Raw genomic sequence first — 24958 nt, 5'->3', positions numbered from 1 at the left:
GGGGAAATCCTCTTGGCTTGATATCTACCAGTTATTCTTCTTCTCAGTGTGAAATTTCACTCGGAGGCTTCAAAACGCCTGGTGCACTTAGCTACAGAAGGAAGGACAAACTGCAGAGAAGAACAGACTGCAGCCGTAATTGTGATGTGTTGTGACTGTGACTAACATTTGATATATTCCTGGTTCTAATATAATAAACATGGGACATAAAATTCTGTTTCACACAACTGAATTACAGCTAATTCTTTATCCACGTTTTTTGGGTTAGTTAGCAAAAATAATCTTCTATAGAACACAGGAACCACAATGGTCAAATGTTTTAGCCCAAATAAGATACACACAATGTGCCAATAGTAGGTTTCATTAAGATTGTGCCCCTATTCAAATTTTCCAGACATCCCCTTTTGATGTGCTACTGCTTCTAGCAGGGGACGAATCTAAAGTAAACACTTATTGTAAGATTAGAATCCATGAATTTTCCCTGATTTTGCCTTTAATCCTTTTTTTCTGCAATAATAATGGAGCGAAGCCCAACAGCCTGAACAAGGACAGAGATCACTACACATTTTGCACAAGCACCCCTGCTGACTGGGGCTGGAGTTCTTTCTGATGGCTTTGCAGATGCATACGATTACAGAAAGAAGATGTAACTGATGTGCACTGATTTATTGCTGCAAACATGGTGTGGACACGTATTTCTGCAGAAATGCATTATAAAATTTAGTACTTATGCAAGTGATCTTTGTAAAATGCAAAGATAAGCAGCGTAATTTGGTCTGTGGGAAGCATGTACTTAACATATAATAAGGCTGCTTTGGCGAATACGGATATCACTGTGCTACATAATAATGAAATTTGAAGACAAAATATTGCTCACATATTTCATTATAAATACATTTTATTGGGAGGCTGTTTGGTGAAATGGTGCTGGTCATTGTTGCACTGTCAGTGGGAACTATCCATGGTACTGAAGTCTGCTCTAACCAGGAATTATGTTGTTGGTCTGACTAGTAAACCCCACATGAATTTTAATAACATGAGTTTGAATAAACTTTACACATCGCTTTAATTGAAGATTATCTGTATTTCTGATAAATAATTGTTACAGACATTACAAATTGTAATATTTTCTATCTAGTAGTCTTTAGACAGGGAGTTTAAGTGTTCTGTTACTGCATATGTATGGATTGTGTAGGCACTCCCTAAACTCTCTAAACTCAGATAGTTCACCTGGAATTGTGACCATCAGGTGCTAGCATGAACTACTGTTTGAGGAACTCATATCATTGATGTTTTAAGTATACATTAACAACATTTTTTTTGTTGAAATAAATTTCCCCACACCTGTGTCTTTCTAAAGCTTTTAACGGAATATTTTTTTTCATTGAGAGCTTTGTATATGTACTGGTATATAAATTCAGTCTTGTCCTTACCATGACAACCCTTATCTGCCCAGACTTCTACCTTCTATTTTTGAAATACAGTACACAGTGATCTTCACTTCTTTGCGTGTGTCTAACATGGACTTAAAATATGCATGCCTGTTCCAGTCTAGTCTATTTTTGTCCCCACTGCCACCACTTGCAATTTAATTACAACACAAATTGAGGTCATCTGTAATAATGAGTATGTAAATTCAATTAGCCAGTGGAGCTTTTAAAATTTGTGAGATATTCAAACTTTGCCAAATTACTCTACAACTGGCCTGATACTTTGGGAGTGTGTACAGAACAAACTGCTCATTGTGCATGAACACACTCTGTGCAGCATGTAGACATGTGGTGGTTTTCTGATTAGAATACTATCACAAAACACCACCATTCCTTCATGGTGAGTAACACATACGTTGCCCACAAAAATAATGCATTGTAATGCAGACTTGAAGATTTTGATCAGAAGTAAGAGCTATTTTCTTGGGAGATCCAGAAATATCAATTGGACTGCTCTTCTTTTAAGTTCTAATCTTACCTTCACCATGCTAAACATTTCATAGGAATCTGTGAAAAGCTAAATACTACTGTTGAATACAGTAGGAATCTGTGGAATACTAAATAATACTGTGGAATATCATAGGAAGCTGCAGAATACTAAAAGTAGCTGAGATTTGGATCCATCTCAAGTTTCAGAAGTAACACCAGAGAGCACAGATGGCAGGCATTTCCTCAGTTTGTTATATTCTTTTAATGCTTCAGAAATGTGCCTACCTAAGACACTTCTTTTTTTATTTTAAGGGTTTCTTCTTGAATGAAGCTTGGTAATTACTTTGTAATTAAAATTGCTGGAGTGGAGCAAAACAAAATATTTCAGATAGGCTCTTAGATTTGTATGTAGATTTCTTTTGCACGTCAAAAAATGTCTAAGACTGTGGAAAACAAAATGAAGCCTCAGTTTCAAAGTCTAGAAGAAGCACCTTTTGTTGGTTCATTTAAGATGATAACAAAAGTGATTTTTGTTTCAAACAAAAAACATATTAAGATCTTTAAATATTAATAAAATCATGGAAACTGAATAGCATCTTATACTTTTCCAGTTCTTAACTAAATGGATCTTTCTTTTTCGTTCTGAGATCTGAGGCCCCCAAAAGAAAATGAGTTAGAAATATTAATACCTGTATTCATTAGCATAACTGCATATTTTAATTATTCTTCTCCTTTTTAAGGGTATAGAATGGTCACAATCTGTATCTTTAATTTCCCGAAAATGCTATACCTGGAATCCAGATGCTAACGCAATAATCTGAAAACCAGATCTGTATAACATTCTTTGGCGTAAGTGCCAGATAGGCATTCTTGCACGTTTGGCATTTAAAACTTGTTTCCTAAATCACTCCCATTTCTGTACTGTACATTACATTCCATTTTAATTTCCTTTCAGAGTGCCATCTGTCAGAACTTTTTCACTTAAAATAGGACAGTGTAAATGATGGGCAGTAGGTAAATGGGCCAACCACATCAAATATCTACTGTATCATCCATTTTCTAAACTGCTTTAGAGGGAGCCAGAGCCCATCCTGGTAAGCAACAGACTCAAGGCGGGACACACCCGGAATGGGATGCCAGTCCATCACAGGGCAGACACTGACACACACTGAGAATCACACCAGGGCCAGTTTTCCCAGAAACAATTTAACCTACCAGTATGTTTTTTGGGAGAGAATTGTACAACCCCCCTGTGCAGAAAGCACCCCAGGTTCAGAATTGATCCCAGGGCCCCAGCGCTGGGAGGCAGCAATGCTAAACACTGCACCTCTGTGCCATTCATGAATCATTGATTAATCATTTCAATCCTTTTCAATTTTCAATGGTCGCTGATTGATGTCACATGCACGCCTGTCCTCTCTGAGCAGAAACACTTACTGTCTCCTCCTCTTCCCGCAAGCCAGGCATGGTGCTGATGGACAGGTTGACGGCAGTGATGGTGACAAACAGGACCGAGAGGCACGCGAAAATCTTCCCAGGCAGCCCCGAGTGAGGTCTTTCCACCATGTCCCTGAGCTTGCCCATGCACAGGCCCAGCCGCGACTCGGCCGGCAGGGTCTCGCAGGGGCTGCTGTCGGTCTCCAGCAGCTCCTCGCCCTGGTCCAGGTCGCCGTACTCCTCGATCCTCTGGAGGAACTTGCGCTTGCAGCACCACTCCATGCTCTCCTCCTCGATGCCCCAGTACAGCAGCTCCTCCCGGAAGGAGAGGGCGCACATCTCCCTCAGCATGCGCAGCTTGCCCACCCTCAGGAAAGTCAGGATGGTCCGGAACGCCCCCGGGTTGCGGTCAAAGAAGAACTCGTTGCAGGTCACGTCGTAGTCATCGCACACGCTCATGATCTCGTCGAAGTTGGTGCAGAACTTCAGCTGGCCCAGCCTCGTGAGGGGAAAGTTCTCCAGGGTGGTCCACGGGAGCAGGTACCTCATCCCGCCTACGTTGATGATGGCATGGTGCTTGCGGGCGCCGGGGTGTGCCCAGGCGTAGCTGTCCTGCCCTGGAGGGAGGAGCTGGGCCCGCTTGTAGAAGGCCCCTTTGATGACGTCGTGCTCCAAGAAGGAGGGGTGGTTGAGCGAGGAGTCGGAGGCGCAGCTGAGGGCACTGTAGTCGTAGTCTGAGCCATCTCCAGTGAGAAGAGTCATCTTGAGCCCTGAGCAGTTACATCCCTGGGGTCACGCTCGCTGCTACGACATCCTTCTCTGCTGGAGCGAAGGGAGAAGTTACTGAGCTGCACCTCTGCACTGAGCAAAACACATCTGCTGTGCGAAGCACAGAATCTCAGCCTTTCCTGGCTGCAGATGTTGCCTGGGACATCCTGCCAGAGTCGTCACAAATTTGAAATTCCCCAAATGTGGCCAGGAATTGGGTTTTGAAGACCAAAATAAGAAAATGAGCGAGAGGCGTCCGGTATATAAGCAATTAAAATCAAATATACCGTTAAGTTTGTTAAAAACATTCTATATTTTACTGCTCAAACATAAAAGTAGTTATAATGTGCAACTAGAAATGTTTGTAGAAATGTTTGTTTGCCTGTGTTGCTCATTTTTCAGGCTTTTGATTTGTAAGTTTTGTGTGTGAAAGACTTCTGAAATTCGTAAGGACACCATTCTAATGCTATATAAAGTTTGGGAACATAGATAAACAGAAAACAAAGATAAACAAATAAACCAAAGAGTGAACAAGTGAAAACAACAATACTGCAGCCAGACAGATGATTTAAATTTCTTTTTTAAAACGTACAACTTGACAAGAACCATAAGAAGGTAAAAAGCAAAAGGTTTTGAACCACAAGGGTGAAAAATATTATGAATAACACTCTTCCAGCTTCTAATTTTAATCTGAAGGCATTATCTAATTACAGTTAAAAATGTAGCGCCTTTAAAAATTCCTCTTGAGGGATGAGTTGGTGTGCAGAGTGATTTTGTTGTTCAGAAAGCCAAAGATGAACCATTTTACCTTAAAAGGGACTAAAACAATAAAAGCAAAGCTTTAGCTGGAGCAGAAGGGCTAGAAATTGCTTTACAATTCATGCTTTAGTGCGGCAATCATTTGTGCCAAAGACTTAATATACAGTACTGTACGTCTTCAACTGTGCTTTGCCGAACAAAAAGAAAAAAAAATAAACAAGGAAAATGAATTCTTTTGTCTCTGCATTTGGAGCACAGTTCAGATGGAGACAAAGACATTTCTTTACAATGAAAGAAATTCAATCTCTGTGACTAACACAACCACTTGAATGGGTGTTGTTAGCAATGAAAAATGATGCATCTAGATGTTGGTGTCTTCATCTTTACTCCGTTGTTTGGGTTCTAAAGTAAATAAAAGCTGCAAGCAGACTGAAATGTTAGGATGTTATCACAACTGTGTTTCCCTGAAACAAAACTGTCCTTTGTTGCAGTTCTTGGTCACTTCAACTGCTTCCTCAACTGGCAGAGGAAAAAGAAGTTAGAAGAATTTCTCATACTTCATGGAAGTTTATATTATCATGCCTGGGTCTGTCAGAGGGAGCTTACAAATTAATGAGGTAAGAAGCCTATAAATGAAACATCTGTCCCAGACATCATTTTGTCAGACTTTATTTCAGCCTTACCAGGTTTCCAAATTTTTTTCCATTACTTCGGTTGAACCCGAGGGTAAAAACTAAAGGAAGTGGTTTTAATTGGTTGATCCAGATGCTAAAAGGAAAAAAAAATGTAAGAGTTAAATGAGGTACTTATTTAAAAAGTAAGGCAGGAGTATCTAATACGACACAAAGGAGACCATTTGGTTAAGGTAGAACCAGGCGCTGATTTCTTTACTACATTTATGTAAATTGGCAAGAGGATCTCTAAAGGGTGGGAATCCTGTTGCGATGGGGATTGAGATCTTCTTGCAAACTGTTGCTATTTCAGGAGCACTTCACAGCACTCCACACACAGCACTGCTTCATAGTAATTACTGTATGCATAGCACTGAGCCTTTAAGGCACACATAATGAGCTGGAAAAGGTTTCGTTTCTTTAAATGGCTCATTTCAGACCACAATTCTGGCGCCATTTCTATTTACTCTCCATGTAAAATTGTGCATATCCCAACAGATAGGAGCTAATGATACAAATGATTTTGCAGAAATTGCTCACGAACTGTACAGATCAGATTCTGAACAATGCACATTGCCGAAATCAATGAGAGAAAATAATATGCAATGATTTTGATAAAGCCAGCATAAAAATGGCATAAATGGCAAACAGGGGTAGCTAGACACACTCCAGAACATTCTACAACCATGGGTCTCAAATAGTGATTGCAACCATCAGACTCTTGCATTATTCTTGTTTTTTTTAAGCTCAAGTCAAGCAAGTTGAGAACGAAACACTGAATTCTATAAACAAACATATATGAGCTGAAGGGATAATATACAGTACATGGAACCACAGTACATATTAAACAGATTAAAAATGATTCCAAATTTAGGTATAAAAGAGTTGAAATGTATTCTGGGTATTGTAGTTAAGTCTTTTACATTCAAATAAATTCCTGTAAATACTATTCCAGGAGAAATTGTTTCCACCACCACAAGCTGCCTGAGCATGTTTCAATACATTTATTATTCCAGCACTATCCCTCACTCTAATGCCAAGCCCAGTTCCCCAATTTATTTTACAGATCATACTCAATCCAAGTTACGAAGGGTTACTCTGCAAACAGAAACACCACAAACAGCAAAATCTCTTCTATGAATGGAAAAATGGAAAATCTGACCATTTAAAACAATGAGAAAGAGAGGTTTACAGGTCTCAATTATGACTGGAATCTACCCTTTATATTCAGTTATTAATGTCTACATATCAAAGAGATAATTTTACAGACAAGTGTTCCATATTTATCTGGCCTTCCTGTACCATGACATTACTGTCAGCTCATCTCAGATTTTTTGTATGCTTTCCATTTGCCTGCTTTCCAGTGTGTTCCCATCAGCTCCCATGTGCTGTTCCCCATGCTTGTTTATGAACAGCTGTAGTCACTCTGGAGAACATTTATTTTTAGAAAATCAGAACATGTTGCAGAGGACACAACTGTGGCCTGCTCAACCAAAACAGTGTGATCCAGTAATTCTTTTCCAGGCTGGTATGGAAAAGATGCTAGACTTTACTACTGTAAGACACCAAACACCCTGGGCCACTTAACTTCTTACTAAGAGAGAATCGGTGTGTGAGATAACCCCAGTTCATGGAAACACAAGGGGACTTGTCACTTAAAATGTAACAGTGGTTGCCTGCTGTTTATTCACACTCTGCAAGATAGTAGCTTTCCAAACACAACAAGAAAAGGTATCTCAAGCTGGGAGCCTCACAACTCCCAAGTTCAAAAATAAACTAAAAGAAATATTCAAAATAACTAACAGACACTTCATGATGGGGGAAAACTCGGCTTTGCAGCACTTTCCATTATTTTGGTCCCAGTGACATTGTACTCATAGTTGTAGGCCCAGTGATAGCTGTGGCTGCTGTACTCAACACCTCCCTACTAGGACTGGAAAAGACATGTTAGTTCTTACTAATGAGATGCCACACAAATGGCATTAGCTCACTTTTTTGTTGGTAGTAAAAATTGACTGCAAGCACATTTCTTTGCTGCATCAATTTTATTTTCCCTATTTATTTTATTTCCCATATTTTATTTATCAGAGGAAATGGATAGTTTTGCTGTCAATAGTATTGACTTTTCAACAAATTAGGTAATTAATGAAACATTTGAACCCCCAAAAGTATAGTAAGCGCTAGAGTATCTGGCCTTGGACTTTTGGAGAATAGGAAATCCTCACGCCTTACTTGAATGTGTCATCTGCAGAGAGAAGCTGGTAAACATGGTGATGGTGCCGAGAAAGTTAAAATACCATTTTGGACAAAAATCTCTGGCGATCAATGACATTCATTACTTCAAGCACTTGAAAGAACAAAACATGAAACCTCAACATGTGATAGAGTCTGCATGGGTGTTAAACAGAACTCATCAACGAAGTCCCAAAACTTTGCCAAAACTGCAATCTGGCCTGTATGTAAAAAAACATCATAGATTCGAAGTTAGGAGCTGATGGTGCCATTGAGATGGACAAAAATCCACTCTCTGATAACACAGTTAAATGGCAAATTGACTGCATGTCAGCTGATTTTGGACAGGTGCTGCATGAGAAGTTGAAGACTAAAGAGGAGGGTGGATTGGCAAGTCCACTGATCGATCTAGATCTAGCCAGCACCTGCCCCAGGTTTGGAATGACGACAGAGACTCCTTTCAGGAGAGTTTTTATTTACTTTGTAAAGAGTTACCAAGGAAATATTTCTGGTAGTAGGAGAACAGAGGCTTTTCATAAGGAAAATGGACTTACGTGGGCCTCAGTGATCAGGAAAATCAAAGGATTTGTCTTTTAGGTGAAAGCAAAATCCTGACAACCAGATCAATTATTGCATGTTCTGTTGTGAAGCCAAAACAACTCCGACAGAGTTAACTGCAGTATTAGACAGAGCCATAAAGATCATGAATTATTTCAAATCATGGCCATTGCCAACATGTTTCTTCATTATTTTGTGTTCAGACATGGAGGTCAAGCACCAGAGTTTACCGTTACACACCAAGGTGCCAGTGGAAGGGAGGTTCCCTCCTGTGTTCATGAACTCTGAAGACAACTACTACAGGGCTACTATCTGCATATCACTGGTGGGCTATGCTACATTATCTCACAGACATTTTCAGCTGTGTGAGTGTGTAGAAACTTCAAATGCAGGGGAAGAAAGAGACAATCCTCACCATCACAGATACACCTCAAGGTTTCAGGTCAGAATTGGGGCTCTGGTGAGAGAGAGAGAGGGGCAGGGGGTTGACTTGAGATGTTTCCTCTGGATTCTTTGGCAGAGCACGGACATATCCCAACATCTCAAAATGCCGAAAGGCACATCTAAATGTTTCGCTTCTATAAAGGTGGAGGAGTATTGCCACTTTCTTCTGATTTGTCACAAAAGCTTACATAAGAAGGATAATAGGAACGCACATACAGTAGCAACAGATGGATTGCACTGTAAAGCTGACCGAAGTGACTGAATAACTGACGATCTCTGACCATTTCAATGTAGTATTGCCATTTCTGACAACACACCCCCGTGAGCGGGCATGTTCAACACTGGCAGACAGAAGCAACAAGAGAAAGCAGCGCTTGTCAGAGGAGACAGATTTGATGGTGGCTCTGGGCATTCTAGGCCCAGGCTTCCCGCTAAACTGGTCAGATGCCGTTTACTCTGCTTTGAGTTTTGCTGGGATTTAGTGATTCCCAGTTACTGTATGTATCTGTTAAATTAATTCAATACAATTATATTCTGTATATTCTGTAATGTATAAATATACTATCAAATGTGTCTGTGCTTGCTGTTGAATATGTGTACTGTGTGGGGGATTTGAGATTCATGCATTTGGTCCTTGTTAACTTCATGTATGCACTAGGTTGTAAATCTTTAATAGAATAACCATTGCAATGTAAGTAAATGTGACATCGATGAGCAATCAATTCCGCTGAAAAAGGGGTGTGTGCCATGGATTTGTCTCATTCAAGTATGCTGTTTTACTGTGGTGGGGTCCTACTCCCAAATCAGCCCCATCTGTCTGTCCCCTGGTTACCCTGATGACCCCACTCTCCCTGGCCTTGTCTCCCCAGCTCCTCTGCCTGGTCCCTCTCACTGGGCATTCGTCAGCCACTGTAAAGGTGTTCCTCTCTAAAAAAAAAGTGAAGTCATTTTAAAATAGGGCAAAGCAGTGCACAGGGATTTTTTTCTGTCAGGCAGTCCACCATCTGGCCTGGTGAGGCTGTTTTGAATTGCTAGCTTTGAGCCCATGAGAGACCGCACACATCCTCAAGCTTGGGGAGAACTCTCAGTTGACTAATTGACAGCTCACTATTTTGATGGACTCTCTTGAGTCACACCAAACAAAAAATGGTACTATCCTGGATGTGATGATTATCTTTGGCTACAAGCTCCTCATTTCTTATTTTCCATTTCTGACTAGTAAAATATTATTTAAAGAAGTAATGGATGCAGCTACAGTTTGTTCACTAAAGCACTGGTAAGTGAAAAAGACAAGTTGACTCAGAATATTTTCCTTGTTGTGCCATTCAAACTGATAAAACTACTTTATTAAAGGAAGATGTTGAATCTGCTTCATAATTAAAAGAAAGCTCACTAAGGGTGCATATCACTGTATAAACTGAGTGAATTAATTACATACAGTACATGTATAATATGGTGACATTTATTTAAAAGTGTAGGTTTTTTTAATGTCTCACTCAAGGACAATTCTAAAATAATCAGGCTGAATTAGTACAACAACTCTTTCAGCAAAAGTAACAGCAAATATCCAGCACCGCTAATTCACATAAAAGAAAATAGAAAAAACATATTTCAAATAGTTGAAGTAATTCATACAAATCCTACCAGGAAACTGGTATTTCTTGTCCTTTGGTAACATATATTAAAATATAATTAAAATACCAAACCATCAATTTACCATTGAAAAATTACCGTTATTCAGTTAAGCCCCACATTGAATACCTTTCTATTTAGCTAGCTTTCTTCCTGCATCTGATTTTTATTTTAGAATAGTTTTATAGCTTATAAGCAAATAACAGTCAATGAAAAACGAGAACCACCAGTTTAAACTGCAGTCGGTCATTGATCCTGTCTTGGTATACAAAACATGACAACAGTAAAATGTTCTTTTTCCTAGTCTTTCTCAGCAAAAAGAAAAAAGCAAAGAGTTACAAAAAAGATGTTTTGTGTTGGTTTCAGAGAAAGAGGCAGCTCAGGATGAATGATACTGTAAAAATGAAAAATTGACTTCTTCTAGTCAACTTTTAGAATTACCTTTAACCTAATATGTTATGCTGAACCTTTTTTTGTAATTGACAATTATTTTAAAATTTACGCTTTAATACTTTTTACAAGCTGTAGTGTAAAGATTTTAAATACAAATTAAAATAAACGTATTAAAAAAAGACCTGCTTTCCTCTTTTCCTCTTTGTTTTAACTAAAACGTGAGGCTCGTTTAAGAGGATGCCTTAAACATTACTTAAGGTAGCACTTCATTATAATTATAGAAAGGTGAAAAAATGCATATTCCAACTCCATATTAGAAGTCTTCATCCGATACAATAGAAAAATCCAGAAACCTCCAAAAGCACACCTTTAACGTACTGAATTCTATCAACAGATGGTGTTTGAATATTTATTACAAGAACATGAAATACAATATTTCCCAGTTAGCAGAGTATTTGCGTATTGTTCTGAAACACCTTGGTTGAAAAATTGCCTCGCAGCCTCTTATAACAACACAGTCTGCCAGGGAGCGATTCCCAGCAGGCTGTCCTTAGTTCTGTCTTTTCCCCATCTTAATGCTCTGACTACACGGTCCAGGTCTGTCTCCTCCAGATTCCCTGTGAGTCACTGACAGAAAATCTGTCTTCAGTATCACTTGCCATTTATTTCATACATCAGCCTCACTCCGGCTAAAGCTTATGTATAAAGCTGCAGGCTCACGAACCTTCATGAATGTGCATTGAAAGAACTTTGGTTGTTGGTCTTTAGACAAAAAAATAGGTTTCTGTAGATCCACATTTCGATGAATTAAGTCATAGATTGTTTGTGTAACCTTCCACTTCATAAAACCAACAGATCATCTACCAAAATTAAGAGACAGCCACAGCAGATCAGTTGAATAAACAAAATACAATATGTTGAATTTAGCAAAATGCAGAACACTAGGAACTGTATATTTGTACCACAACAACTTATTTAATTAAGTCAGGAGTTAGCTCCCCGTTTCTGCCTCTCTCTTTCTCTATTCTGAAACTTCATTGTCATGGTAACTAACACCACCTACATCATGGCTATACACAGAAACAGATATGAGGACTTTAAAATAAGAAATGAGGAGAACAAATGTCCAAGACTTAAACAATAATAAAATCAGAGAATTTCCAGTTAGATAATTTCCCTTGTTTTCAGACACTCAGTGACTTCAAAACCCATTGAGATTTGATGGAATTGTTGCCAAAAACTCTTTGTAGCATCAACAGGAGTTTGACAGGGTCACTATTAATCAATAGGAATCTCAAGGTAGAACTGAAGCCAGTAATACATGTAGTTCTAGATGCCCTCATGATGAGAAGGATTAATTTTACTTGGTGCTTTCACAGGAGTTGACATATTCCTTATGAAATTGTACTTTCGTTAGAAAGAGTTATCAAATGAAAAACATAACTATAAAGATGCAAATTTAATACTTTACAATATCCACATCCACACTTTCAAGGACCAGACCACATAAAATATGTGCTTAGCCTTAAGTTTCTATTAATTGCTTGAAAAATCACTTCCTGAACAGGCACCTCGTGAATCATAATTCTCGTGTCATTAAGAAGTTTTTTGGGGAAAAAAAAGTCTCCAAAGACTTTTGTTAAAGAAACAAAGACAACACAGCAGAAAATATGGCATGTTAAGCACAAGGCAAAAATGATCAATCCTTTTTAAACATGACATTACCATCTGGATCCCAGCGTCTCAGCACACCACACTTCCTCCAGAACAAGACCACAAAATGAATACAAGTTTTAGCAGCAAACTACTGAAAAGCTGATTTTGTATTACCTGTATGATGAACATGCCAGCTACTGTTACAGACATTAGGTACTAGCTTGTGCTCAATCAAACATAAGAGCAATGCACAGTGACGAATCTTCAATATTCATGTTTTTCCTTGTTGTGACCACAGCAGCACAGATCACATGCTTGTGGACTCATGACTAGCATTTGGGAATTCCAAAACATCCACTGTTGCAGCTTTGACACATTGTCTACAGAGCTTTTGATCCCAGACAGTCTCTTTGGATTTACTTCCAGATGAGTATTGAATGATGTCATCGGATTGCTTTCTGTATTAGCACAATGATTGTTTATCTAAGTTTATCTATGCAACAAGCACTACCATAGTGTTCCATGACCCTTTCCAGGGAATAACAATACTATATATGTTACACATGTAGTTTGCCCTTTTCGGGACCTTCTGAAGCACAGAATCAATATATGTTTTAAAGGGATTGTTAAAGCTGACTGTGACACCTGTCAATTGTGGCATAAGGATGGATGTCTGTATGTCAGGATGGCTATTCTCCCAGCTATTGAAGATTATTAAATCCTGCACTGATCACTATTATCCATCCATCCATATTCTACTGGCTTCTTTCAATTCAGGGTCACAGGTCAGCCGAGCCCATCCTGGCAAACAACATGCGCAAGGCAGGGTACACCCTGGAAGGGACGCTAGTCTACTATATCTAAACACAGATACACACACACACTCACCACACCAGGGTCAATTTTCTCAGCAGCCAATGAATGTTTTTGGACTGTGGGATGAAACTGGAGCACCTGGAGAAAACCCACACGAACACAGAGAGAACAGACAAACTCCACACAGACAGCACCCCAGGTTAATAATAGAGCCCAGGGCCCCGATGGTACCAGGTTGCAATGCTAGCCACTGTGCCACCATACCGCCCTACTGTACCACAATTATACATCACTTTATTTAGACAATAAAGGAGATGGGTCCATTTTTATAGTCTTCCATCAGACCAAAAAGAGAGATGGTTCTTAAACCTAATGCTCACACTTATTTGTTTTGCAGGAGCCTTCGCTCATCACAGCAGTGCTGTGAGTTTCTCAGGAGGTGAAAATTGTGAAGCACTTACAGGTTTTACTTCATCAAGAGGTGAAAACGAGCATCTTAAAAGAGCAAAACTTCAGATGAAAAGGCTGCTGGTCTGTGAAGTTCATATCTGCATATCTAAATGAAATGCGCTGAAAAGGGCAGGCAGAATCACATGCAAAGTAAATATCAGAATACTATTCCAGGCGATGACCCCAGTCAGGGACGATCACAGGGTGCTGAACAGGGGGTGGAATTGAACAGGTGCTGCAAGGCTGACGGGGTTGAGTGATTTCTGCAGGGCAGATAATTGTCAGCCAAATGCTGAGGTCAAGAAATTAATTTTTAGGCTGTACGCGAGTCCAGTCTGGCCTTTCTGTTTTTTTCTTACGCTATGAATAAATTATTTTTGGCATATACCCACCTGATCATAAAGAAATGATTGCGTGTTGTTCATCTTGCAGCTACAACCCCAACACCTTCACTCAAAGGAGAGTGAGCGTTCATAACCCTAACCTGCACACCAGGGAGTGGGTAGTCCGACTCCACCTTTGTGCCACTCATCGTTTGGCATCCTACATGCAAAAATACCTCATACTGTGTCACTGTAGGGTCAGGGAAAACCAGTTACAGTTTACTAGTGACATGACCCAGGCTCGAACCCCTGGTCACAGAGTTCAGCCTAGCGCATAGAAGTGTCCCGTTTTGTTCATTTTGGTCTAAAGGGTACGGAGCATTCTTTTAAGGAAAGGATTAGCTCCCTCTCCATTTTAATTGATTTTATTTGCATTGGAAATTGCTTAACCAAACTCCCCTCTCACTGTCCAGACATTGAGTGAAGAATGCCCAAATGACACAATCGGGTATTTTTAAAACAAAAAGCTTCATGCACTTTTTGGACTTTTTTGACAAAACCATTGTGCATGTGACATTAGTGGCACACTGAGGGCAGACTGGTTTTCTGATGCGAGACCCAATACACAGCACCTTCCTGGTACACCAACTGGATCTGAAATCACTTCCTCTCTCAGCATTCTGTGATTTGCATTCCTACGCCTACCTAATCACCTTTTTCTTCCACTAATCTATGACCAATGTCCCCTGGGGCTTCTCAGTCTGTCTCATCAACACGGCTGTACTGCCCTCCATTAGTACAGCAGGTTACAGCCAAATAACTTCGAAATATTAATCAAAACGCAAATGTACTAATTAACAACTGATTGCATCTTAGATGTCAGATTTTTTCGCTTAATCCTCTACACTAATTGTGCAAGAAATTATGTAGCAGCTTCACATGAAACAATTATATTTAGCTGCATTTACATAGTCAGACAAAAAGTGTACAGTATAGCTTCAGCCTAGCTCTCATGATAATTGTCCTGTTTATTTGAGTAAGATAATGCATTACACTAAAATGTTGCATCTTGCCTTTGGTGATCTCTATCTTTGCCTAATGCCTATAGATGTATAAATATCAACAGGTCACGATTACAACAAGCCTGGAGCAATTCACAGATTGCATGACCAGAGCTTTCAGGAACTCCAGCAAGAGATTTTTTTATGTTGCTGTTTGTTTTATAAGTGGGTGGATTTAATAAATCACTGAATACATTTCTAGCTAGAAAGGATTTTCAAATTGTCTATGTATGTAGGGAACAAAAAAAAAGTAAGAACGACTTTTGTATGGAAAATGTCATCACCTTTGTCTATTTTCCAACATTGGGAATATCAGGAATAAGGAAGACACCTTATGTACTGTCATATATTGAGTGTGGCACTAGACTCATTTCATATCTGACTGCACCAAGATATTGTTTTATAAATGTGTAAACAAAAGGAAATCAAAGAACATCCTGCTACAGTCATCACATTAAAAGCCATTTATGATATCATACATGGAACACCATACTATGAGAAATACAGCCTTATGTAATATAAACATACTTAGAGATACAAAAATTGGCACAGGAAATTCAATTGACTTTATATATGATAGAAAAAGCTCCCCATACCTGCTGATTAAAAATAACTTGAAGAAGGGTTTGGTATTTGCAAGAGAAGAAAAACTATTTTCAGAAATGAAGAATATCAACAGCACCTTTTGCTGATTTCCCCTGTGAGAAACGTGCTTGATAAACATATAGCATTAACCTGATTCTAAATTTGACTCTAAAAATCAGATTCTTTTCAAGCTAATATTCAAAGTATTGGTACAAATGACCACACTTAGCTATTTTTTCTATTTGATTAATCTTTGCAAAAATAAAATGCAAAACAGAAGAAACAACCATTTAGAATCACACAACCTACTGTATAAAAAAGGATTCCAAAACAGTCAATATTTGCAGAAGATGTTGAATGGATAAATGTTAGAATGTCTTAATAAGACTTAAATTAAATGTCTTTCCTAACGTATTAGTCATCTTTGAAAGATTAGTTGTTTGGGGTTAATGGAAGTTTCTGTTTGTTTGGAAATGTATTGATTTTCCAGAACAAGGATAAGCACAAAAGGATACATCTTTGGTCAAAGTGCATACATCAAGTGTCATGAAAAATATAGTGCCCTGTACAAACATTTACTTTCTCATTGTCAGTAGACAACACACAAGCCCTTAAATTCAGATAATTGCACCTGTTTATGAATATTACATTTTTATAAGGCCCCTTTACAAAATAAAGTGAATGAAGTATATGGGTATGAAAAAGTAAAAAGTGTCACTTGTCCAAAACATTCCCCAGGAACATGCAGGATTTCCATTAGACTGACAGTCCAGCGAAGCTGGGAAAGAGACTGTCACAGCTTTTGAATAAAGAGCTGCCACTGCACCAAAGTAAGGAGTGGTCATTTGATTGCTTTTTGGGCACAAGCTATGGTAAGTGTTCACCTGTCAATCGATTCTGCAGTTGAGGAGGGACAGAGTATCAAAAAGGATAACTAACACTATCTCAGGTTAGGCTTTAGTCTTCTGCACACAAAAGTCATGGAAGTGTATCATTCCTCATAAAAAACATTATTTTAGTGGTTTATCTCAGCTTTCACAAGTAAAAGGTGCTCAGTAGCCTAAATTTAGCTGCCAAAAACATACAAAGTAATCGCCCCCAGAATTTGTTCAATATAAATCAATTTAATTCTTAGAAAAAGCTCATGGTGAAAGCCAGACATAATTCAAAGCTTCCGAAGACTGACAGCACTTCTTATTGAGACCTTTGCCTTCTTCAAAAAGGCAGCTGCCTGCCAGTAGTTCATTTGACAGCAGCCAAAACCTGACACTGCCGGGATCAAAACATGGGCTATTTTTGTTCACCTGTTTTACTACCTTTGGTATTTCTTTCTGCCACCTTCTGTAAAACTTCTGGGTAAAAGAAAAAGTTCAAAACTTTGTGGAGAAAGCAGCATGTTTGCATCGCCTCAGCATTGTGTAGCATTGGGAAGAGTAAATCCAGCCCTCATACAACTCTGCATGAAAAGAATGCTAAGTTGACACTATTCTACACCCAAGTATGATATAAATGTTTTATGCTTTCTCATCTCCAAGTTGTGTTGTCTCATCATAAAGCTTCTCTGTATTAGTTCAAGGCCTGAGACAGGACTTCGGCTGTATAGCACTTTAATCCGGCTCAAATTGTATATAACACAAACTTAAGTTCAAACTATAATGCTCAACCAAAAAAGTGTCCATTTTTTCTCTCTAGTTTGGCCTATGCAAATAAACTTTAAATGAAAGCTGTGTATTTCCAGCACCTTCCATTTGATTATGCTGTTAATAAGCATCTGCACCCTGTGAGGTCTGAAATGCTTTTAGCTGCTATACAATGGGTGTCTTGCTTTGAGCCTCTCTGTGACAGACTGAAAAGAAGGGCAACTGGTGTTTCTGTCACTGTCGGTCCAGACCACTTAACAAGAAGCAACTACATTAAATAATTAAAAAAGAGAAAGAGTGTCAGTCCACCTGTTATAGAATGTCATTGGCAATGATTAAGACAGAATTTTGTGAACAAATTCTTCCATGCTTAGTGTTTGCCAGGAGGGGCTATGTTGAATGTCAATTAACTCTGAAAAACAACTAAGTCCCATGTTGATTAATCAGCGCCGAGTGGTGAGACAGAGAATCACCTGGTGAGAAAGGAAAGAAATGCTTCACATTTTTTTGCTTTCAGCTTGCTTTGGTCCTAATCACACGGAAAACTCTCATTGATTAGATTTTTCGATCAATTAATTTTGACTTGACTTTATAATTGGGATGATCTGACAACCATTACTTAAGAAACTCCATGCATTTACTATCCACCTGTTGATAATTTTAACTCCTCTTAGTAACTAACTTTCCTGTCGAACAGTTGCTCTGTGCAGCTCCGGGCCCAACAGGCTTAGCCCTGCTCTCATGTTGGAAATGGAGTCCTCTGGGTAAAATAAAACATTTCTTCTTACCAAGCTGTGACAATCACAAGTAACAGTCTTCACCAGTTTTTCCCTGGTATATGAGTAATCTAGCATTTTCTTTTTTTTTTCATCTGATCAAAGCCATCTGTTAAAACAGGAACACTGAATGGATAAGTCTAATTAAACTGTCCTTTAATTAACAGGATTGAATGCTAATTGGGTAGCTTTGGGAAAGTGCTTCAGACAGTTGGACATCATCATTTTCATTTTCTCAATCTCCTGCCACTTGAGATCAGATTGATTTACAGCCTTTATTTGTTACCCATTATGGGAAGGATATTATGTTTAGTATGTATGACTCACAGCCTTCTTTAAAAATGGCATCTGCAGTTTTAATAGCAGTACAAATCATACACAGTATTAGATGTTTCATTTGTACTTTCTGAATGTTCCGTTTCCTTAGTGAAAGAAAGAGTACTGTGATACATTATAGTAGAAGATTAATACTTCACTTCTGTCTTGCATAACAGGGAGAAATTCTTGTTTGGGAGGAAAAACAGTTTAAAGAAATACTCCACATGCTCATAAATATGCATATATACAGTATGTGCGTGTGTTTCAAGATGTCTAGATGCAGATGCAAAGACACACACGAGTAAATAATGCTCCATCTGAAACTTGCAGTTACCTTAAGATTTTTCTTCTTCATTTTCATTCCTGCCGTTTATGTGGGGATTGCAAATCATTAATATTGAGTGGCATTAATATTTATGAACCAAGAGCAAAGATAATCAATATTCAGTATCTTTAATATTAATGAACCTGGCAGAGCTGCATTCGGACTTTCTTCACAGTTCAAAAAGTAATAAAGAACGAGGGATCGAACTGAAACTTTATATCTTTTAACTCAGAGGTGTTGCATTCAGTTCTCTTTTGTGTCTCTCTGTTTAAGTTCTGGAGAATCTATTGTTCACTGGCAGTGCCATGAGTCAGAGAGACCCAGGGTTCCTCAGTGCATTGAACAAGCTACCCAACAGGTATCGCCAGCAGCCATATCACCTTGCAACTCATAACTGGCAACCCACTGAAACTAAGTAGGTGTGAGCCTGGTCAGTACCTGGTTGGGAGACCTCCTAGGAAAAACTAAGTTTGCTGCTGGAAGAGGTGTTAGTGGGGCCAGCAGGGGGCGCTCACCCTGCGGCTCATGTGGGTCCTAATGCCCCAGTATAGTGACGGGGACACTATACTGTAAACAGGCGCCGTCCTTCGGATGAGGCGTAAAACGGAGGTCCTGACTCTCTTGGGTCATTAAAAATCCCAGGGTGTTTCTCGAAAAAAATAGGGGTGTACCCCGGCATCCTGGCCAAATTTCCCCATCGGCCCTTACCAATCATGGCCTCCTAATAATCCCCCTCTATAAATTGGCTTCATTACTCTGCTCTCCTCCCCACTGATAGCTGGTGTGTGGTGAGTGTTCTGGCGCACTATGGCTGCTGTCGCATCATCCAGGTGGAGCTGCACACTGGTGGTGGTGGAGGAGAGTCCCCATTACCTGTAAAGCGCTTTGAGTGGAGTGTCCAGAAAAACGCTATATAAGTGTAAGCAATTATTATTATTATTATTATAACAGTGCCAAACTGTGCCCAAATAATCCGGGCAGCTGGTGATAGTGAAGCCATGCCTTCTGAGCACAAGGCAATGGCCAGATCTCTCTGGCACATATCCTGGACCAAAACCCTCATATCTCCACACTTCACCATAGGAAGTAGCCACAGTAAAGGTAAGAAGGGAAGAATATGAAAATTCTCCCCCAAAGGGCATAAAGACCCCTGGGACTGAACCACAGTCATAAAAATCACCCGAACAAGTGTACATATTGTTTCAAATTATAAAGGCAAAGTTCTGTAAGAATTAGCCAAATAGGTTGCAAAGATGTATCTCATTCAACCAATAGCCTGGATTTGAGGTGCTATGATAAATTCAGGAATTAGGACTTAAATGTTCTAGATTTTTAGACTTATAACAACAGCCCCGTCCCAAGGAGTTTTAAAATGGGATTTTTTTTTGGTTTTCTTAAAGACGTCATCAAGTTACTTACTGTATGAATACCTTTTACACAACAGCATTAATACATGCTAGCTTGATATCATCAGCTATGAAAAAGTTAACCTAGGCTGATGCTGGTCAGTACTGGGACCAGAAAGGAAAACCAGGTTACTGCAACTGTACATATGGCACTGTTTGTAAAAATAGTAGCGTTAACTCCAGTGTCTTAAGTACTGGTTTGCTGGGTCTGTCCTTCCTAAAGTTTCAATTTAATTTAACTGATAAAGCAATTTCTCACTTCTCCACAGGATCAGCTGTGTACTGGGGCTGCTGGCACATAGTGGTTATCAAGCATAACTTAGATGGGTTAGGAATTTCAATGTTGAACAAAGTGGGTCTCCTCCTACTATACAGTATATATGAAATAAAACTTTGGGATAGAAAATGCCATATAATTGTCAAAAATGATTACAGTCAGTGACTAGACTGCATTTTTTATACAATGTGAGGGAACACATTGAAACAAGATTTTCCATCTCACTCGATGTGCTTCCACATTTACAAAATGTTTTTTAATGAAGAAAGACAGGCAGACATCTGTCCATCAGTCTTATTCAATTCAGAATTTTTCACAACAGTGTAAAAATGCATGAAATATTTCTGTATTCCCTGCATGAACTATAAATGTAAATGATGTAACTGTTTTATTATTTTGTCTTGAAAAACAGTGTATCTGAAATAATTAAGATTTAAAGCTCACGCCTTTCCAGACATCATCATAATGGATGACAACAGTTGAGCTTTATATTGCTCAACTGAGGCCATCCATTATCGTTTCTTGGTAATATTAGATAGATAGAGTTGATTGATCCCAAAGGGAAACTGAGGTGTTACAGGAGCCCAGCCCAAGACAAGCAAAAACAGACATCAGAATAGGCTAAAAATTAAAATAAGTACAGCAATACAAAATAAAATAGAATTAGGTGTGTGCAAAATATACTAATAGTCACTGTAAAACAATAAAATAAGTAAAATGCACATAGGTATATACAGATTGAAAGTACCACAGTATAAATGTATAAATAATTATAAATATTATTTATATATATAAATAAACAATGTATAAATATTGTTTATCCCCTGTAGGTTATTACTTTCTGTTTAGATCTGTTTAGATCTATAATTAATTTTGTTCCATATACCAATTTTCTTCTTCATTGATATGAGGTTCTGTAAAGATAGCAAAAGGTATTAACAAATTGAAACTACGGTTTACTTTTGATATTTCAACATATCGCAACATCAGGTACTGATAAAGTGACAAGCACAGTAGTGCATTTTTAAGGATATCACCATATCTCTAGGGAATGGGAGTTTCTTTCAGGATAAAAAGACTTAATGTTGCTGAGTTGGCAAAGAAGCTTTTCAAGTTTCAAGGCTCTGAGAAATCCAGAATTTAAATGAGAATACATTAATTCTGGGTCGTCAGTCATCCAAACGGAAGAGACAAGCTGCAAGGTGATGAATGTTTCATTTCTTGTTAATGTTTGTCACTTTATCATCTTCCTTAATGTAATGTAACAAGTGTGCAAAAAAGTACTGTAAGTAAATACCCTTCTGCAACCAGCATAGCATTCAAAATGAATTAATTGGTTTGTTCTATAAACATCTTCGTTAATCAAAATATACAATGTAATATACAATGGTTTACTGAATACATTATTTCTCAAAACTTAATTCCACCTGGGGATGATTTCAGTGCCTATTTGTTTCCCAACAGAGAAAAAGTTTGAAAGCTTCTCACCCTCAGAACATTCACAGCTTCTTCTATAGAAATTCCAGTTGTTCATTTTTTGTGTAAAAAATAACTCAAACATTTTCAGACAATTAAAACATTAAATAAAAAGCTTCATTGCACATAAAAAAATAAGGAAGGGATTTTTCTCTTGGCAGCCAGGAAAAACAAATTCAAAATATCATTGTCAGGTGTCCTACTCAATTACAGGAGAGCCTTGTGAAGAAAAAAACAAAAGACATTAAAAGTCCCAATGAGCAGTGACAATAAACACCGTACTGTTCAGAAGCGTTTATCGTACACCACTTTTGGTTCATCATATACAAGTCTTTCCCTCAAGACCCAGAAGTGTTTTACAGTAAAGCATAACATCAGCTGAGAGTTTTTTTTATGACCATCTCCTTCTGCAGGATTTTAAATGGTGAATTCCACAGTCTTCCTAACTATGCAAGGGTAATTGGTCAGCGCTATAAGATGCACTTCAGAAAACCACAGACGTGTTTACGCCATAGATGGTACTGTATTCTTCCCTAAAGGTAATGATGATCTGGCTCTGCTGCAATGCACTTTAAGCATATAAAGCAAAACACAGACATACAGATAAATAATTCATTAGCATCAATGTGGGAAGTGACTATTAGCTACCGCTTAATCATGCAAAGCAAATGTGACTGTATAATTTATTTTTTAATGAAGCATTTATTGATCTTCATTATCTTTTAATGTCTGGGATAAACTCCTTTGGACTGGGTTTTTGTGTATTCAAGAGAGCATGAGGGGTGTGTAGCTGCCTGCATACTTACTTTACCAAGGTCAAACTGCCTCAATAATTAATGATGGGTACTTGTCAAAAGTACCTGACAGCCCCTTTAGGTTAACTCCCAGACTTGACTTTAAATCTGAATAATCATGTTTTGCATAATTCAGACAGTGAGAACAGAGATTTGGAACAGTAACACATTCCGAAAAACAAATATCTGTGTTAAGGAGAGGCATTATATCAGAGGCACAGAGAGCTCATTCCTTAACAGATTGCTGAACACATTTAAATAATGCACCCTAGGTTTTTTGTTATTTAAAATGTGTGTCCAAGACATTTCTCCAATTCCTTGGTTTATTAAAAGCTATAGTGTTTCCTGTAAGTAACTATAGTTCATCCGCTTAATGCTCAATAATTGACTTCATCATCATCCATTAGGTTCAATTTCGAGTCTTCCTTGTGAAATGAGTAATTTCAGTTTTTGTACCTCAAGAATTTAGACTTAAGATATTGGATACAAGCACACACAGACACATGCTTCATTGCTAAGCTAAAACTGTATATGTATATGCTCCAAGTTTTATTTCAGAGTTTCAGTGTCCTTCAAGGCTGGATATTCACTCAACAAATAACAATAACAAATAAAGAAGAGACTGACAATACTGGAAAACTACAATTTAAGTGTCAGTCCCAAAGATGCACACAAGGTCAATGGGGTAACAGACTTTTGCAGAATGACTTTCATTTAAAGTTAAACTTATACATTTGTGGAATTATTACCATCAGCTTTGGATGCAAAGAAGGTTAACACAATCTTTAGTTTGTCAAACTAACCTACAGTCCTAGTAGTACAGTGTGGTGTGTGCGAAAACATTTTTTAAAGGCACTTTATGCAAGTATGACCTCTGTGGGGCAAGCTCAGAGGAAAGGAGGAAATGTATACTGTATGTAGATTGTTCTTCAGCCAGATAGAGCTACAATCACACCTTTCACACCTTTCAATCAGTGTTCCAACACTTTCTGTACCAGTGGAGGATAAAGGGAATGTGAGCGTCTTTTTTATAACCAAGAGATCTAAAGGAAATGCTGACTGTAAAAAGGGGTAAACTATCAGAGCTGCAAGAAAATAAAATGTTATTTCTAGCATTAAAACAAACACAAAAATGGTATTTTTATTCTCAATAAAAATGTTAGTTGTTGTGTTTCTAACAAAGTGCAACAACAGCTATGTTGTCTTCAGCTCTACTGCTGCATTTCTTAAGAAATCACCAAGAAAAGGCAAAGTACAGTATGTAAAAAATAAAGAGCACTTAAAATATCACTTACAAGAACAAACAAACTTAAAAACGTAAGATATTTATACAAAAATATACTAAGGAACAACTCAGATATTTATGTGCACCCAGTGGATAGTGTACACTGTATGACATAACATAATGAAATACAGGGCTGCTAAACTTGTTTGAAGCAAATAAAATAAGAGCACATTTAAAGAAAAGCTGAAGGCTGTACTCACAGTGTGGAAATCAAATTCTTCAGGTGTTGCAGGTGAATCCTTGCAAAGGAGCGAGGAAAAATACCCAGGGAGGAAGACAGCTGAGGGTCCAAACCTTTCGCTCTGAGCGCTCGCTCTAGTTGATCTGTACAGCAGAGCAAGGTATCCGGAGTGTAAGTAGGTTATTTGATGATCATAAGCAACAGGCTACAGCCTAATCAACAGCTCTGAGCTCTGACATCACCGGTAGGATGTGCTATTATTCTGAGAGCTATTGAGAGAAATCCATAGCAACCAGCAACCAGTGAGCAGAGGATTCCCTCTTAAAATAGGAATAATCACTCTCTTTTGACCGCTGAATCATTCAGTTTATATTTGTCCCCCAAGTTACTGAAAGGGGGCTAGCTGTGCCTTGTTTTCCACGCTGTTTGTGGAAATGGCCATAACCTTCATACGAGCATCGCGGACCATGAGGGGAGCTGGGTTTGCCCTCATAGCAAAAGGCATGTCGATCGTGCTCTTTCAGCTTTTGAAGTTTTGCGTTTTTATGTGTACCGGTATTCCACACAAGGCAGCATTAATTCTGTACTTTCTCAGCAAGCTCTGGGCAGCACTGGAAAGCCATTCCAACAGGGAACAGAATTCACTCACCAGCCACAAAGTAAAAATAATCAAAAGACAGTAAAAAAAAAGAAGAGCCAAGGAAGAAATATAAGCTAAATAACTTCCCTGTGTGATCCCTCCGGGGAAGTATTTTGGCTAATGTTGTTTTACAAAA

At 38.5% G+C, this 24958-nt stretch overlaps 1 protein-coding gene across 3 annotated transcripts in view; it reads right to left on the bottom strand.

The window, feature by feature from the left end:
- kcng1 (potassium voltage-gated channel, subfamily G, member 1) overlaps positions 1-24382 on the bottom strand; it is a 28879-nt gene extending 4497 nt beyond the window's left edge. Inside the window, exons 1-3 of one of the 3 annotated variants that reach the window (XM_015364589.2) lie at positions 24202-24382; positions 5567-5651; positions 3357-4178 (exon numbers count right to left, since the gene is read on the bottom strand). In XM_015364589.2, the coding sequence (XP_015220075.1) occupies positions 3357-4118 (762 nt within the window). In that variant the 5' untranslated portion in view covers positions 4119-4178; positions 5567-5651; positions 24202-24382. The remainder of the gene's footprint in view (positions 1-3356; positions 4179-5566; positions 5652-24201) is intronic. The other 2 variants (XM_015364590.2, XM_006639420.3) reach the window with 2 other exon arrangements.
- Positions 24383-24958: the final 576 nt, after the last annotated feature.

This window comes from Lepisosteus oculatus, chromosome 16 (assembly GCF_040954835.1).
Source record: "Lepisosteus oculatus isolate fLepOcu1 chromosome 16, fLepOcu1.hap2, whole genome shotgun sequence".
Taxonomy (NCBI): Eukaryota; Metazoa; Chordata; class Actinopteri; order Semionotiformes; family Lepisosteidae; genus Lepisosteus; species Lepisosteus oculatus.
The sequence above is the reverse complement of the archived record's forward strand: the minus strand, read 5'-3'. Positions and strand labels throughout refer to the sequence as shown.